Source organism: Lepidochelys kempii, chromosome 12 (assembly GCF_965140265.1).
Source record: "Lepidochelys kempii isolate rLepKem1 chromosome 12, rLepKem1.hap2, whole genome shotgun sequence".
NCBI classification, from domain to species: domain Eukaryota; kingdom Metazoa; phylum Chordata; order Testudines; family Cheloniidae; genus Lepidochelys; species Lepidochelys kempii.
In genome coordinates, this window is record NC_133267.1 from 23058873 (window position 1) to 23077796 (window position 18924).

Sequence of the window (18924 nt, forward strand, 5' to 3'; positions counted from 1 at the left end):
ACACTATTATCCTTAGGTGCTTACAAATTATTTGCTTAATAATTTGTTCCAATATCTTCCCAGGTATTGAAGTGAGGCTGACTGGTCTATATTTCCCTGGGTTCTCTTGCTCCCCTTTTAAAAGATTCAGTGGAAAATGCATCCGATGAAGTGAGCTGTAGCTCACGAAAGCTTATGCTCAAATAAATTTGTTAGTCTCTAATGTGCCACAAGTACTCCTTTTTGCGAATACAGACTAACACAGCTGCTACTCTGAAACCTTTTAAAAGACAGTTACTATGTTTGCCCTTCTCCAGTCTTCTGGGACCTCACCCATTGTCCATGAGTTCTCACATGATTCTGATATTGCTTCAACTATTTTTTTATGTATCATAGGGTATATTTCATCAGGCCCTGATGATTTGAGTACATCTAACTTATCAAAATATACTTTAACCTGTTAATAATGATTGTATTAAATATCTGGTCACAGTTAACCTTTTTAGTGGACACTGAAGCAAAATAGACATTAAACATCTCAACCTTGTTTATGTTAATTATTAGCTCTCCTTCCACACCAGGTAGACAGACATACAGTTTCCTTCGTCTTTTTATTGATCATAACGTATTCATAGAACTTTTTCTTGTTGCTTTTATGTTCCTTGCTATGTGGGACTCGTTTTATGCCTTAATTTTTCTGATTTTGTCCCTACATGCTTCTGCTATTCTTTTGTACTCCTTAACAGTTTGTCAGTGTTTCCACTTTTTGTAGGATTCCTATCTGATTTTTAGGTCATTAAAGAGCTCCTAATGGAGCCATACTGGCCTTTTACTATTCTTCTAACTTTTCCTTTGCGTCGGGATAGTTGGCTGTTACACCTTTAATATTGTCTCTTTGAGAAACTGCCAGTTCTCCGTTATCCCTTAAATTTTTTCCCCATGTAATGTTACCTACCAGTTCTCTGAATTTGTTAATGTTTGCTCTTTTGAAGTTCATTGTTCTTATTCTGCTGCTCTCACTCCTTCCTTTCCTTAGAATCATTAGATCTATTATTTCATCATAACTTTCACTCAAATTGCCTTCAACCTTCAGATTTGCAACCAGTTCCTCCCTGTTAGTTAGAATCAAGTCTAAAATGGCTGTCCCACTCATTATGTCCCCCACCTTCTGAAATAAAAAGTTATCCCCAGTACATTCCAAGAACTTGTTGGACATTTTGCATTTTGCTGTAGTACATTTCCAACAGATGTCTGGTTAGTTAAAATCCTCCATTACTACCAGGTCTTGTGTTTTGGATATTCGTTATAGAAGTGCCTCATCTATCTCTTCCTGATTTGATTTTTCCATAATAGGACCCCTGCCCTGATGACAGCCCTGTTTTTTCCCCTTTTACCTTCACCCAGAGACTTTCAGCTGGTCTGCCTCTCACTATCTTCTGGGCCTCAGAACAAGTGTATATATTCTTGATGTGTACTGCAAAACCTCCTCCCTTTTTACCCTGCGTGTCCTTTCTGAACCAGCATATACCTCTCTATACAAATACTCCAAGTCATGAGATTTATCCCACCAAGTCTCAAAGATACCAATTAAATAATAATTTAGCGTATGTACTAATACTTCCAGTTCTTCTTGTTTGTTCTCCATACTCCCCTCATTTATGTATAGACATCTAAGATGTTGAACAGGTTTTCCCCTCTGTTATCCCTCTTGTTGCTCCTGTGTCCCATTGTAATTTTCATTTCCCACCGCCCAACGTTTACCCCTATGTTATCATCACCTTTTTTATGCCTACTTGTGGGCTTTTGTCACCTTCCCTTTTTGAACCTAATTTAAAGTCTTCCTCACCAGGTTGGTAAGGTGGTGTACGGAGCTGCCTTTCTCCTTGTTGGGTAAGTGGGATTATCTTTTCCTAGCTGTCTTCCTTCCCAGAGAAGCATCCCATAGTTGAGGAAGCCAAAGCCTTCACATCAACATCATCTGCAGAGCCATGCATTCATCGTCAGGCTGTATTTATCCCTACCTAGGCCCTTATCCTCAGCCAGGAGGATGACCAGAAACACCACCTGCACCCCTGATTCCTTCCCCTTCACACCCAAAGCCCTGTTGTCACTACTGACCTGCTTGGGTCGGACCTGGCAGTTTCGTTACTGCCCACATGGATGAGCAGCATGGGGTAGCAGTCAGGGACAGATGAGCGTCAACAGTCTTTGACAATAGGTTGGGAGAAGCAGCCTGAGGAGATTGTAGACAGTCCCACTGATTAATAGGGTTTGTCTGTCATTCATTACCCAAGTTCACAACTTTGGGGTAGTTTTGAATCAGTGGCTCTTGTTAGATAAGCACTTTACAACAGCGATCGGGAATATGCATTTTCCATCTGTTCCTGGCGAAGAAGTTACATGACCTTGCCTTTCAGATGTGGACTCTGCTGCTGTTTGTTCATGCCTTTGTTACCTTAAAATTAGATTATTGCAGTACAGTCTACACTGTAAATTCATTTGGATACTGAAGGTGGTGCAGAATATAGCAGCCTACTTAGTAAAAGGTGTACCTCACTGGGAGTGCATGCCCACACTGCTCCCTGATCTGCACTGGCTGCCTTTCCTCTTCTTGGAGGGGTTTAAGGTTTTTACCTACAAAGCCCTAAATGTTCTGGGACCAGCCTACATGAAATATTGACTCCCCCCACCTGTCACATGATGGTGAGATCAGCAGAGGTGCATGATCTTGACTGTCCTCCTTCGCTATAATGGGAGGTTGGTAAGGCATTCTTTCTTGAAATCACTTTGACTTTGCAGCTTGCTGCCTCACTCTAAGTACAAAAAAGCCTGCCTCTGCATCACACTGAAAAAGACTTTATTTGCTAGGGCACATTTTTCAAGTCTCTGTGCATGTAGATCCCACTCTTGGTGTGCATATGCATTCTGCACAAGAGTCTGGAAAGTTTTCTTCAGCAGTGACAACTAGGGGACATGCACCTGCATTTCCACTCCTGAGGTCATAAAGAGTGGAGCAACCCTGTCCACTCCCCAGTTCCTTCTGACTGCCCTTTGGCAGAGAGGTGGAACAACTGAATGTCCCACCTACATCTCTTTAACTGAGTTTAAGATAATTTCTATAAATACTTAGTAGTGTTTAGCTTTTTCAGTGTTAACGGGCCATTCTACCTTAAATGGTCCCTTACAATATATGCTAACTACTTGCACTAAATAATCTGTTCTACCTTACATTTTGCTGTGAAACTGGGATCATGTCTACTCTCTCTCTACTCTGGAGTCCTCCTCCTTCAGTTGATCCCACAGATTCAAGCTAGCCCTCAAAACTCAGTAAGGCTCTGTCTTTGGCTGTTAGGCCACATGACATTGTTAACTTACATGATGCTATTTGCAAGATTCAGACTAAGTCCCCTACAGTCATGGATCAAATCAGTATATCACTCAAGCATTCACTGCATGGGGAAAACAGGTAAGACTCCCTTAGGAGATTGTTTTGTCTCTTCATTAATGGCTAAACTCCAGCAATGTATGTCAGGGAATTCCATTTAATAATCAGATGTCTGCCAAGACAGCAATTACCAACACCTGAAAGAAGGTTTGGGGAGCTCACTTAGCTTTTTTCTGTCTGATGGTACTTGAGCAATAATAAATTCCCAGAGTATTATGGAAGGTGAGGCAGGACAAGGCTCAAATTATCCTTGTAATGCTACTGTGACCCTGTCAGTTGTGTTTCTTGTGTCTACTACTGCTATCATTTATCGATCAGGGCATTCCTAGTAGGAATTATGTAAGTTCAGAAAGTGAAATTCAAGCTCTCATGTCAAATTCTTCATGCAGACAGAGTAGTGTTAAGACCCTGGATGCCAGGACAGTTCTTTTGTATTATGTAAATAGAATAAGAATAGAATAAGATCTTTTTGATGATCATCCACAGGTGGCCTGTGGTAGCAAGACCAAAGGGAGACTGATCTCAGCTCAGAGATTGTCCAAACGGATCGTTGACTATATCAGGACACTGTGTCCGTTTAATTAACTAGATCTTCCAGTGCAAACAACCAGAATCTTGTAGTCCTCAGCAGCATGTTTCAGTAATGAAAATCTGTAAAACAGCAGTGTGTTCTTCGGTCCATACATTTGCCAAACGTTACTCACGGTGGTAGTATCAAGGGTAATTGCCCAGGTTGGCAGGGTGGTTCTCAGTCCTTATTCAGATGATCTCTAAGCTTCCACTTCCAGATAGATAAAACTGTGGCTAATCACTGTGAGTGGGAGCCATATGCGTAGAGACTCAGAAGAAAGGACAGTTGGTTACCTTATACTAACTGTGTTTCTTCAAGATTTTCTGTGCATGTGGATCCCACAAATGACCGTCCATTCCCACACCTAAGAGTCTTCCCATCTGGGTAGTGGGTGGGGTCATTCTGCCCTTTTTGTCCTTGGGAGATGAAATCTGGGGGCATGCATGGCACATGCATGGTCCTAATAGACACTGCTAGATAAAACTTTCTGGTCTCCTGTGCAAAGGGTGCACAGTGGGATCCACATGCACAGAACATCTTGGAGAATCAGTTACATAAGTAAAGTAACCATCTTTTTCTGGAGGAGAGGGTTTGAAATGGGGTTTTGAGTAAAGTGGCAGGGTATATTTAATTGTTATACTTATTAGGTGGTATGTTAACCTTTCTTTCTATTTTATTATGATGCGTGATATTCCTATTGATCATGAGTTCAGTTATTGTTAGTATGCCTAGAACTTTTGTATGTGTTCATATTTTAAACTTAAATAAGTTCAATTTAACTAGTCTTTTTAAAATTTTAGTTTCTATCCAGAAATAAAATGGTTTCAAAAGGAAGATATTGTTACCATGAAGATAAAAATAAGAAATATACGTGACTATAAATGTGAATTTTTTGGAGATAAGGTTGTTTTCAGGTAGGTTCAAAATATGTTATACATAGAAAAATAAAATGTCTTACCAGCTTCCATTTCATTTGCCAAAAAAAGCTAACAATTTTGTTTAAACAAATACAGTGCTTTTTCAGGAGACAAATTTTATGTGGCTGACATGGAGTTGCATGCAAACATACTTAAAGGAAAGTCTGTTTGTGTGATTAAGAATGAAGAACCTGTTCTTATCCTTGCAAAAGACAAGAAGGAATTTTGGTGCCGTCTACTAAAGCATAAGGTGAATTATAAATACCAATTAAAATATATATTTATTCTTAAAGTATTAACATTATGTATTGAAATATATATAGTTAGCCATTGTATTTCTGTTAACAGAATCCTAATGTGTCTTTTGATTTTGAACACTGGGAAGATTTTGAAGATAAAAGCCCCTTTCCTGTTGGTAAGACATTAACAATTATCGGTGTTAACATAAGTTCGTTAGCAAACTATTAAGTCATTGATGTTATCTAATTTAAGTTTACATACTGCTGTTTACCTGAGAATAGGTAGTTCTCACTGCTAGAAACGTTAATGTTTATCAAAAACCTTTTGCTGACAGGAGATTTTTTTTTTTTTGCCTGTATATCGTTAATTTTGGTCATGTACATTGCAGTTTAGACAATGTTTTTAGAGTAACTTTTTAAAAGATCATTCAGTACTCATTTGTTCCTGCTCATATTGCTCAAGCAATCTGGACTAGTAGGATTCTGTTGTATAGATACTGATCTCAAAGACCTAAAGAGTTAAACTCTCTCACTATCCAACATTAAGCAGTGATAGATAGGTTTGAAGTTTTTTTTCAAAGACCTTTGATATACTTGGTTACTTGGCAAATACCCAAAAGCATTTATTCAGGTTGAAAATTTATTGATTAAACTCAAGAAAATGAGGAATTAAAACAAGCTTTTATATTGAAACTGTAATTATGCAGAACAAACTTATTCCCTACCAAAAGTCTCTCTCCTTTAGGAGTCAAAATATCAGTCTCTTACTTTAATTTCTTTGAAGAGGAAAGGGTTAATTTCACTCTGTCCTGATGTGTGAAGGACATTTACTTACCCTGTTTTAAACAGGCATACACAAGATCAGGGGTGCGCAAACTTTTTGGCCTGAGGGCCACATCGGTGTTGCGATACTGTATGGACAGCTGGGTAGGGAAGGTTGTGCCTCCCCAAACAGCCTGGCCTCCGCCCCTTCCTGCCCCACTCAGAACCCCCGACCCATCCAACCCCTCCTGGGACCCCATCCCCTATCCAACTCCCCCTGCACCCTGTCTCCTGACTGCCTCGACCCCTGGCCACAGCCCAGTCCCCAGACAGGCCCCCGAGGGCTGCCAAGCCTATCCAAGCGCCCCATCCCCTGACCCCACCCCAAACCTCCACCCCATCCAACCTTCCCCGCTCCCTGTCCCCTGACTGCTCCAACCCCTATCCACACCCCCGTCCCTAACCGCCCCCCAGGACCTCACCCCCTATCCAACCCCTCCTGCTCCCTGTCCCCTGACTGCTCCTACCCTATCCACACCGCTGCCCACTGACAGCTCCCCCAGGACTCCCACACCTATCCAACCGCCCCCTGCTCCCTTGTCCCCTGACTGCCCCCACAACCCCCTGCTCCTTATCCAACCCTCCCCACCCCCTTTCCATGCTGCTCAGAGCAGCAGGAGCTTGCAGCCCCGCCGCCAGAGCCAGCCACGCCTCCCATGCTGCCCGGCAGGAATGGCGAGCCAGAGTGCTGGTGGCGCGGCGGACTCAGGCCATGTGGGAGGGGGAACAGCAGGGGAGGGACCAGGGGCTAGCCTCCCCGGCTGGGAGCTCAGGGGCTGGGAAGGACCGTCTCATAGGCCGTAGTTTGCCCACTGTTCTAAATCCATAAGAAAGTGGACCCCTCTTTCACCTTATTGCTCAAAGTTCACAGAGCTGGTTAGGAAAACATTCTTTTAAGCTTGTATCACAGCCAAATAATTTAATTCTATTTTCTGTCTCCTAAAGTACAAGTTTAATGGATATTAATTTCACTTTTGATGTATAACATATTCTTTCCCCTGTTAAGCATCTAGATCAAATAGTTATTTACACACAACCTCCCAAAACCAGGTAAGTTCAGGCTCTTTTGAATTGGTTTAGAGAAATGAGTCTTGCTTCTAATCCTGAATGCAGCATCCTTAACAGAGCACCAGTTCCTGCATGCCATTATTTTCTTTCATCAGTTTCTTTTTTCTCCAGTGTGTGCTTTATTTTTAACTACAAGTCCACAGTACATTTTTTTCATACTACTTAATCAAAATATATTATAATCTATTTTTTTTTGTTTTACATGATGATTTACTACAATTTCCCCCTTCATTATTGTAGGTACACAAAAAGCACATCATTCTGCTGCATTGATAACAGAAGAAATGGAAGAATCCTCAGAAGATAGTGGAACAGAGAGTGATGACTAGCCAGCAGATAAATATCAATCCCTTTTCTTCTCCCAACCCAGAATGATTATTAAAGATTTTTTTTGCAGTCCTTATTCAGATGAGTATTTCCTCTAAACTCTGTGGAACTAATTGCAGAGTTTAAGGGCTGCAGGATCAAGTCTTTAATTTGTTTAGTAAAATAATAGTGAACAGAGCCCTTTTATTGTATTAAAATATGTTGTTTGATTTATTTTGGATACTTGAATTTGATATATTTTATACCATACAAGAAGAAAGGTTATGTATGTTCCCCTCAGTGTTTTTTGTTAATTTACTTTAAAATAGCTTTGTCAGTTATTGATGGTGTACTGTATAAAAAAAACTGTGCTGCCCAGATAGCAAAAATAAAGAAAAGGACTAAACTGGGTATGGGGAGCAAATGGTTGGTTTAGTGGATTGGTAATAAGTTGCAGAACTTCTAGGTCACTGATGCATGTTTAGTCTGTATTAACCATTTAAAACTGTTGCCATGTTATGATTTTTCACTGGCCTCAGTGAAATGAAGTGCTGATTCCAAGACCAATTCCTAGTGAACTGATGCTGTATGTATGTCACAGAATCAATATCACTTTGGCACCACTGGTACCTTTGCTGACAGTTCTGCATCAAGGTCAGGCTTTAAATGGGTCTGGAGACTCAACTAACCTCTCAAACCTCCTTTCAGATTAGAGTTGAGGTATATTGAGGTAGTGGGAAAGGTTGCATTGCTGCTGCTCCTGCTTTACTTGTCTGTGGATGGATGGATAGAGGATTTAGTCTCTTGATGTCAATTTGGTGTTAGATGGTGCTTTTCTTGAGCATTGGTTGAGAGAGAAAAAAGGACCATAAGGAATAAATTAATCTTTTTCCCTTTCACACAGGCCAGTTGTAAGGTCTTGCTGCTCAGCATTAAAATCATTACTTACATTTTATTTAGCACCTTTCATCTAAAGATCCCAAATCACCCCATTAACTAGATTTGTGTGTGTGTGTGTGTGTGCGTGCACACACAATCACACATTATTATTCTAATATTGAAGGTCGCAGCCATTAAACAGCCCCCAGCAATACAACACAACTATTCAGGACAAAGATTGAATTACAAGGGAATTTTACCTAGGTGGAAAACAATTGTCCAGTTGTGATTTAGCTAGGACACCAAGAGTAATACCTTTACTCTTGAACATGCTGCCAGGAATGTGTGGCTGTCTTTACTTCAAGAACCAAGAGAGCTACAGTAGTAACAAATTTACACTAGTAATTATGTAACAGACATTTGTAGGGTAAAGTGTAATAGAAGCATAAAGATTAACTATCAGCTTGTTTTGCTTGTCCCAAATATTACTTTGCTCAGTGGAAAACTGCAGCATAATGTAAGATTGTAATAGCTTAAAGGTACTGAGTTAGATGTATATTTTAAAAGATTAAGACTTGTAACTATTTTGACAGTCTGATATAAAAGGTGGCTTATACAGTTGAGCTCAGATTTGAGTGCAGGGACTTTCAGATTTTTATATGATGTTTTTAAAAAATGTTAATTTACATGTTGTTCAAAAATAGAACTTAATTCCCATCTTGCTGACCATTATTGTAAAGATGGATATGACCTGTCAGATAATCTAGATCGGGGTGGCCAACCTGTGGCTCTGGAGCCACGCGTGGCTCTTCAGAGGTTCCTTGCATAGGAGCTGACTCCGAGGCTGGAGCTACAGATGCTAACTTTCCAATGTGCTGTGGGGTGCTCACTGCTCAACCTCCTGCTCTGCCCCAGGTCCTGCCGCCACTCCACCCCTTCTCCCAAGGTCCCTGCCCCTTCCCCCAAGCATGCTATGCCCTCAGTCCTCCCCCCCCAGAGCCTCCTGCGCATGGCAAAACAGCTGATTGCAGCAGGCGGGAGGCGTGGGGAGGGATGGGGAGGCGCTGATTGGCAGGGCTGCTGGTGGGTGGGAAGCACTGAGGGGGGGTGGGCAGCGGATGGAGGCTGCTGACATATTACTGTGGCTCTGTGGCAATGTTCATTGGTAAATTATGGCTCCTTCTCAGGCTCAGGTTGGCCACCCCTGATCTAGATAATTCCCTGACAGTGCAAGATTTTTCCCTTCAATATATTTTATAATAGCAGATTGGAAAATATGCTGTAGAGAGCAGTTCTGCACTGGCAGGTAGATCCATTAGGTGATATAACAGAGTGATGTCTTTTCCGTCTCTAGGTTTTATTACAATTCAATGATCAGTTCTATGCTGCTGTAGAAAAGCATGATTCAGTGGTTAAAGCACAGGGCTAGAGTTGATAGGTTTGGGTTCTGTTCCCAACTGTCACATACCTCCTGTGTAACTTTAGACCAGTTGCTTAATCTTTGCCTCCATTTCCTCATCTATGAAATGGGTACATTTTCATGAAGTGGATGTGCTTACCTACCTCACAGGTGTATAGGGAGCATAAATTAATCTTTGTAAAGTTTTATTGAACTGTTCACATGCAAGATGCTATTCAATTTAAATACTTTGTTCAATTTTAGGAATCCTACAAAGATCATTAACATAATCATATATAGTTATAAAGAGAAGGAGCTGACGGGATTGTATGTAAATGTTTTGAAAACTCATTTTTAATATATTTTTTCTCAGCCACTCTAATTACTAACTAGTTTTCATTTAAAGGATGGTAAATAACCATTCAGCATTCCTCCTTTAATTCTGTTTACCCTATGAAGAATTAAATACATATGCAAAGTAGATCCTAAGGAATGTTGCATGAATTTGTCTTTCTAAGGAATGTAATTTGTGGAAGGCTAAACAAGTAAATTACTCTTGTAAGTAGTTAAACTTTGTGCTCAAACCAGCTTTTAAAGATGTGAAACTGGTGGAATGTTCCTATGGTTCCTCTGGATTGAAATTATCTATAGAGGGAGACTTTTTTGTAGTACTAACATACAAGAATGCAAGTTACCTTTTATTGCTCTGGAACAGCAGTTAATTAACTACCCAGTGTCACAGTTGTGCTAATGAAATTGATAGTCACAATGCTGATGCACAAAAAATAAGATGAACAAAGATGATGATTTATGCTCTGTTAAAAATTAGGAGGAAAATCATTGCTTTCCAAAAAAAAGTTGATCTGTAGGGAAAGGTTTTATTTTCAGCATTCTAAGAGGAAATTGTAGTCTTAAAGTAGCTGATGTGTTTTTTACAAGTAATGCATTATAAGTGTAATTGAGATTTTTGTTTTGAAATACCAATAAAAATACTAAGATGCTTGCATAAAAACCTATATTTTCCTTAGAATAGACGTTTTTAGTGTAGTTTTATTTTTATAGAGCCCAATATATGCCACACTTCTTACAGACCAAAAAAAAAGACAGTCCCTCCCCTGAAGAGGTTATAATCTAAATAAATGTGTAACATAATAAGGGAAGACAAAGGGCATGCCTATGCTGCCTGCTGTTTGGAGAATGAGAGCATGAATAGCAGTGCACGTCAAAGTGCTGCCCTGTAGTAACTCCCCTGTGTGGAGGCTGCAGGCATGAATTAAAAGGTTCCTAGTTCACATTGATATAATCCTGTTTGAACAGCATGATGGACAGGGAGAGTGCAGCGGCATCAGGAAAACTGATAGATGTCACTGGGATCTTGGAACTACAAAAGTCATCTTGCTGTAGCTCCTGCTACTGAGGATCTGGGATTGCTCCTAAGAGATGGTTGCCTTTCCATCTTCAGCCGACCTGGCTGACAATAGGTGCTTGGTAGTGGTCTCTGCTTGGAGCAAGGAGGAGAGGCAGGGTAAACACTGGAGTTGAGCCCCTTTTGCACCTGCCATGCTGCTTGCTTTAAAAAGACATGCACATTTCATTGATACAGATTCTTATTTAATTGTGTTTTAAATGACCCTGAAACAAAAGTCATATAAACTGTAAATACAGAATAATTTTATTACAGTATTCTACATACAATATTAAGAGGAAAACTTGGAGAAATTATCAGTGTTCGTGGTGGATTCTCCATCATTGGCAATTTTAAAATTAAGATTGGATGCTTTTCTAAAAGATACATTCTAGGAATTTTTTCGAGGAAGAACTCTGGCCTGTGTTGTATAGGAGGTCAGACTAGATGATCACAATGATCTCTTCTAGCCTTGGAATCGATGAGACAAAACCTGTCCATGTGAGATCACATGAACCATCTCTTCTCCCATTCACAACTGCATATTATTCCTGTAGCAACTATAACAATTACCATGAATAAGCAATATCAAGGAAATATTTAAGTTGTTTTAACTGTCTTCTTATAAAGTTAAGCAGGTAGAAACAAAGAAATTGGCACCAAACACCTCTTTGAACATCAGTTTTGGAACCTGTACAACAAAACAAATTTCAGTGTAATTTTTTCAAATAATTCCTTCTCTGCCACTGCATGGAAGATTTTAAATAACAAGTAAAGCTGTGAGGATTGGTGCCTGATTATATACCAGGAAACAGGATATTTAAATTTTCAGGTAATTAAACATTCTTTGAAAAAGATGTTGAACTGTGAGATTTTATGTGAACCCCTGCCAGTCACATTTGCTTCCACCACATATATAAAGGAACCAAAGGGCACTGTTAAATTCCTCACTGTGTGTTAATTTTTTGTACTTGTTGATTATTAATATAGTGTTGAAGTTTTCATTAATAGTTATGTACATGAATTTGTATCGGGTTTGTAAGAAAGTGAAATATGGCTTGCAAATGAGATTTTTCTGTAATGTTTGGGACAACTTATGTGAATGGGTGATTTGTGTTAAAGATTGCACCACATGTGGTATTTTTATGTAGAAATTACAAAATTTAAAATCTCTTTGTTTGTGGTCTGAGTTAAGGCTGCAGGTTGGTTGCTCAGGATGAGTTTGGATATGTGGGCTGCGGGCGGTAGAAACGGAGCGGCAGTGGAAGTTAAGATGGGGAACGGATGTGTATAGAGTACAGGAGTGTAGAGTGATTTAGCGGTGTGTATGTATATATATATTTTTTTACTGGGGTATGTGTGGAAATTTCCCAGATTTTTTTAATATTGATGTAACACCTTTTTATTTTGAAAGTCAGTCATGTGTAGTTGTCAGTTTCAGTATGTATGATCCCTATAGAATCCCAATGTTTTCCCTTTCCCTATAGTACCATTTTCTGTCCTGACTCCCACACAGATGTATTCTCCTCCATCCCTCTGATCCTAGATGTGACCCCCACACTCTACCATATTCAGTTTTATATGTTAATCTAAATATTACAATTTTAAAAAGCTGAACATGATAGAATATAGTGGAACATAGTTTAAAAGCTGTATTCCACTCTTTTGAATATGTCCATCTGAGGTGTGATTACAGCTCAGGTAGACATACTTGTGCTAGTTTGGTTAATAATAGCGTAGATGCAAGTCATCCTTCAGTTTTTCTTTGGCGCCTCCATAGACATTGTCCTAATGGCATGTCTTCAGATGAGTCCCTTTTGAAGTTTCTCCTAGGTAAATAGCATTGCTTGTAGTTCTTTGAGTAGATGCAGCTGTGTATTTTACATAGGGGGGTGTGTGCACAGTGCACTGCAGCTGGAGAATTTTGCCTAGCAGTATCCGTAGAGGTGAGTATCACTGCAAGGTGAGATCATTAGTCAGATTGGTGGCTGTGGCTGTTAACCCAGCTCATGCTTAAGCACTTGTTAACCTTCCCATGATGGGGCCTCCAGAGTTGTTCTGTCCAGGTCTACTACTTCAGTAGTGGGATCCAGCCCTTGCACAGTTAACTGCCTTTTCATCATCCCTGAAGAATTCAGCGGTGCCCAGTTCTTCCTCCACTCCAGTGCTTGAGGACTTCAAAGCCTACCAAGATCTTTTGTGGCATGTGGCTGCTTCCCTGGGTATTCAGGCAGAGCTCCTATAGGAGTATACCCACAAGTTTCTGGATATTTTGCAGCCACCTGCCCCGGGGGGGTGGCCTTTCCCCATCAACGATGTGCTCTTGGAGCATGCCAGCTTTGGTGTTGCAAACTGCAAAGCGATTGGAGAAACACTGCTTTGTACCAGTGTAGGAATGTGAGGGTTTTTACTTGCACCTGGTCCCTAATTCCCTGGATTGTAACCTAAGTTAATGACAGAGTAGTCCACTCCTAAGGACAAGGACTCTAAAAGGATTAACTTAATGGGTAGAAAAATCTATACCTCCTCTTCCCTGCAAATGTGGATTGCCAACCAGCAGGCATTGCTATCCAAGTATGACTTGGTCAGCCATGTTGAAATTTGCAAACTAGCTGCCTGAAACCTCCAGGGAAGAATTTCGGGCATTTCTCATGGAAGGCTTGTTGGTGGTCAAGATGTTGCTGCAGTCTACGCTTGACATTGCAGATACTTCAGTCAGAGAAATGGCCTTGGCAATGACCATGAGAAGGGCATCCTGGATACGATTCAGGCATTGCTTCTGACATGGAGAGGACTTGCATTTTGATGGTTGGCTGCTTTTTTGGGACAAAACAGATGAAACTGCTCTGCTTCAAGGATTCTAGGACTACCTTCTGTTCCTTTAGGGTGTATGCACGTGCAGCACAGAGATGCCATTATAGTGGACAGCAGCAGCAGCAACAGTATCACCCGCAACACCCTTTTGGGCACTCTTCCTTTCCCACAAGATAGTGGGGCTTAACCCCAGAAAGAGGCATAAATCCTAGAGGTGGAGGCATTTCGGTCCTGGATTTGGCCAGCAGACACCCTCACCCGGCCCCCCCTTCCCCAAATGGTCCAGATCTGTGGTCCATTCAGGACTTCTGTTACCCCCATCCCCTGTGTTCAGGGACAGGCTAACTTGTTTTCTCAGTGTTTGGGACTGGATTACTTCTGGCAGCTGGATCCTAATCACTGTCAGATCAGGCTATGCCATTCAATTCCTTTTCATGCCTCTTCCACACCTACTCATCCCTCTTCAGGGGCACCTCTCTCAAGATACTGCTCGAGCAAGTCCAGTCTCTTCTGGCTTTGGGACCAGTGGAGGAGGTTCCTCCGGAGCACCAGGGTCATAGTTTTTATTCCGGGTATTTTCTGCTTCCTAAATCCAAAGTAGTCTCCACAGTCTATAAGTGGGTAACTTCCTGCATCAAGACTGCATACAAAAGTTTCAGCCACACCCCCTGTACTGGTTTAGGCTCATTGTGTGAGAGTGTAAGCTATGTCAATAGCATTCTTAAGTGATATTTCAATATTGGATATTTGCAGGGCTTCCACATGGTCATCGATACATACTTTTTTGAACCATTATGCCATTATTGTGGGATCCAGAGTTGATGTAAACTTTGGGAAGGTGGTCCTGCACTCATTGTTCAAATAGGATCTGTAGGAAGTGGGACTCAGTCTGCTTATGAGTCATGAAAGTGGAATACATAGCCGCATCTAATTGAAAAAGAAGAAATGGTTACATACTGTTATATACTGTGGTTCTTAAAGATGTGATGCAGATGTGTATTCCATGACCCACCATCTGCCCCCTCTGCATCGGAGTCTAGTCTCTGGGCATTTGGTGTGAAAGAACGGAGAGGCATCAGGGTGGCGCTGCCTCATACAGCCAGAGGAGAAGCTATGGCCATAAGGCACCAGCACCAACCCCTATGGTACTGTTAGGCAAAATTCTCCAGCTCCCGTGTGCTGAGCATGCACTCACCTGAATCACATCTTGAAGAACCACATTTACAGTACATAATCCTTTCTTCTTGTATGAACCCTTGTTCCTTTTTTGGTCAGGGAGTGGGGTAGTGGCAGACCACAGTCTGTTTCTGGGCCTTCAGTTCTTCAGTCTTCTGCTGTAATTACTTTGTATGCCATCCTTTTCAGTTGTATGTTTGTGTAGAGGGGGGAGCCTCTTCTGTCAGGACTGCTGATTCCCCCTGAAGAATACCAGTTTCTTCGTCTTTTGACACTCTCAGGGCCATTGGTTTGGCCCTCAGACTCTAGAGTAGCATGTAACAATCCACTGTGACAGTTGAGCCTACATCAACTGTCAGAGGAGCACCCTCAGTCCTCTGCTCCTGAGGGAAGCTTTAGCACCCTACCTCCAGGTAACTAACCTACTCCAGAATCTGGGTGACCTTTTCTGACTGATAGTTCTAGAAACGGATTTCTTCTTCCTCCTTTTTTCTTTTAGCATATCTTTGAATATATCCTAGTGGGTTTCAACAAGCTATAATCCCTCAGAATACAGGTCTCTGCTTTTAGGGGCTCTTGGAGGGTTTGCTTCCTTGGAATCCAATCCATACACTACCAAGTTTCTCAGAACCCTTGGCCTACAAACCCAATTTCAGAGCCATTCCTTCATGGGTCCTTAAAAATTTCTGCTGTTCTCCCTTCAACTGCTGAGAGATATAACCCTGGAACTGTGTGAACTCCCATGATTACCCTGCTAGTTACTATTCTTCAGCTTGTTGAGTTGGGAGACTCAGATTCCTTTTCAACTCTGCTTATCTGCAGTATTTCTAAACAAGTTAGTGTTTCATTTACTTCCAGAATTCTTTCCCAAGGAAAGTGTGCTACATAAATGAACCATTTGTTCTCTCCACCTTTTACCTGAACCTTTCTTCCAGCCTTAAGCGCAGTCTTCACTCTCTAGATGTAAAGACTGCTACCAAGTTTTATTTGCTGCTACTTGCAGTATGTTGAAAGTGTGTGTAAATCTGACTTAGCGAGTAGTTAATCCCCTCTACTCTCAGAAAGGATACTCCACCTGTCTGCTTCTTGGTTAGGGGGAGCAAAAGCCATGGACCTCAAGAACTGCAAGACCACCACCTATTATTCACCTCATGACTTCATCAGCCACCTCTGAGTGGACCTTGAGCCCTTTGTGGAGGCAGATTTTGGATGTAAAGTACTTCAAGCTGCATCTTGGGAAAACCCACCTCCTTGTTTAGAATATTTCTTGCATTGTCTGCTTACTGTTCTGTACTTCCAGCAGGATGGAAGGAAAGGGGAACAATCAACAAAGGAAATTTACTCACTGTTTTCCAGTGCATGCCTGCAACCCTCACTTCCTGTTTTCCTTGTCTTTTCATCTGGGGATTTCCAGCTTTTGACCTACCTGACAGGTTGAGGTTGGAGTCAGCCTAATATACACTTAGGCTATCACTATACTTTGCCTCTGTTTTTCCTGGTAGATCATGCTATAAATCCTTCCAGCAGGGTGGCAGAAGAGGAGGGATTCTGACAAACTCCTTTACTGGTGAATGAATTTCTCTTTATTCACCACTACTATAGCTGAAAACAGTTCCTAGTATGTATGTGCAATCTGCTAATATGTTAAGTTCACCTTAACATATTAGCAGAGTAGCAGTCAAAACAATGAAGCCATCCAGATGTAGATAGAATTCCATGCAAAGAAAGGTTTCAGAGTAACAGCCGTGTTAGTCTGTATTCGCAAAAAGAAAAGGAGTACTTGTGGCACCTTAGAGACTAACCAATTTATTTGAGCTTGAGCTTTCGTGAGCTACAGCTCACTTCATCGGATGCATTCCGTGGAAACTGCAGCAGACTTTATTTATACACAGAGAATATGAAAAAATACCTCCTCCCACCCCACTGTCCTGCTGGTAATAGCTTATCTAAAGTGATCATCAGGTGGGCCATTTCCAGCACAAATCCAGGTTTTCTCACCCTCCACCCCCCCACACAAATTCACTCTCCTGCTGGTGATAGCCCATCCAAAGTGACAACTCTTTACACAATGTGCATGATAATTAAGTTGGGCCATTTCCTGCACAAATCCAGGTTCTCTCACCCCCCTCCCAAAAACCACACACACAAACTCACTGTCCTGCTGGTAATAGCTCATCCAAAGTGACCATTCTCCCTACAATGTGCATAATTAAGGTGGGCCATTTCCAGCACAAATCCAGGTTTTCTCACATCCCCCCCACCCCCATACACACACAAACTCACTCTCCTGCTGGTAATAGCTCATCCAAACTGACCACTCTCCAAGTTTAAATCCAAGTTAAACCAGAACATCTGGGGGGGGAGGGGGGTAGGAAAAAACAAGAGGAAATAGGCTACCTTGCATAATGACTTAGCCACTCCCAGTCTCTATTTAAGCCTAAATTAATAGTATCTAATTTGCAAATGAATTCCAATTCAGCAGTTTCTCGCTGGAGTCTGGATTTGAAGTTTTTTTGCTTTAAGATAGCGACCTTCATGTCTGTGATTGCGTGACCAGAGAGATTGAAGTGTTCTCCGACTGGTTTATGAATGTTATCATTCTTGACATCTGATTTGTGTCCATTTATTCTTTTACGTAGAGACTGTCCAGTTTGACCAATGTACATGGCAGAGGGGCATTGCTGGCACATGATGGCATATATCACATTGGTGGATGTGCAGGTATACGAGCCTCTGATAGTGTGGCTGATGTTATTAGGCCCTGTGATGGTGTCCCCTGAATAGATATGTGGGCACAATTGGCAACGGGCTTTGTTGCAAGGATAAGTTCCTGGGTTAGTGGTTCTGTTGTGTGGTATGTGGTTGTTGGTGAGTATTTGCTTCAGGTTGCGGGGCTGTCTGTAGGCAAGGACTCGCCTGTTTCCCAAGATTTGTGAGAGTGTTGGGTCATCCTTTAGGATAGGTTGTAGATCCTTAATAATGCGTTGGAGGGGTTTTAGTTGGGGGCTGAAGGTGACGGCTAGTGGCGTTCTGTTATTTTCTTTGTTAGGCCTGTCCTGTAGTAGGTAACTTCTGGGAACTCTTCTGGCTCTATCAATCTGTTTCTTTACTTCTGCAGGTGGGTATTGTAGTTGTAAGAAAGCTTGACAGAGATCTTGTAGGTGTTTGTCTCTGTCTGAGGGGTTGGAGCAAATGCGGTTGTATCGCAGAGCTTGGCTGTAGACGATGGATCGTGTGGTGTGGTCAGGGTGAAAGCTGGAGGCATGCAGGTAGGAATAGCGGTCAGTAGGTTTCCGGTATAGGGTAGTGTTTATGTGACCATTGTTTATTAGCACTGTAGTGTCCAGGAAGTGGATCTCTTGTGTGGACTGGACCAGGCTGAGGTTGGTGGTGGGATGGAAATTGTTGAAATCATGGTGGAATTCCTCAAGGGCTTCTTTTCCATGGGTCCAGATGATGAAGATGTCATCAATATAGCGCAAGTAGAGTAGGGGCTTTAGGGGATGAGAGCTGAGGAAACGTTGTTCTAAATCAGCCATAAAAATGTTGGCATACTGTGGGGCCATGCGGGTACCCATAGCAGTGCCGCTGATCTGAAGGTATACATTGTCCCCAAATGTGAAATAGTTATGGGTAAGCACAAAGTCACAAAGTTCAGCCACCAGGTTAGCCGTGACATTATCGGGGATAGTGTTCCTGACGGCTTGTAGTCCATCTTTGTGTGGAATGTTGGTGTAGAGGGCTTCTACATTCATAGTGGCCAGGATGGTGTTATCAGGAAGATCACCGATGGATTGAAGTTTCCTTAGGAAGTCAGTGGTGTCTCGAAGGTAGCTGGGAGTGCTGGTAGCGTAGGGCCTGAGGAGGGAGTCTACATAGCCAGACAATCCTGCTGTCAGGGTGC

General features: G+C 41.7%; 1 protein-coding gene across 1 annotated transcript in view; it reads left to right on the forward strand.

Annotated features, from left to right (window-relative positions):
* TDRD12 (tudor domain containing 12) overlaps window positions 1–7541 on the forward strand; it is a 119960-nt gene extending 112419 nt beyond the window's left edge. Inside the window, exons 29-32 of the mRNA XM_073307859.1 lie at window positions 4796–4909; window positions 5009–5162; window positions 5261–5327; window positions 7282–7541. Coding sequence (XP_073163960.1) covers window positions 4796–4909; window positions 5009–5162; window positions 5261–5327; window positions 7282–7370 — 424 coding nt within the window. The 3' untranslated portion in view covers window positions 7371–7541. The remainder of the gene's footprint in view (window positions 1–4795; window positions 4910–5008; window positions 5163–5260; window positions 5328–7281) is intronic.
* The last annotated feature ends 11383 nt before the right edge of the window (window positions 7542–18924 follow it).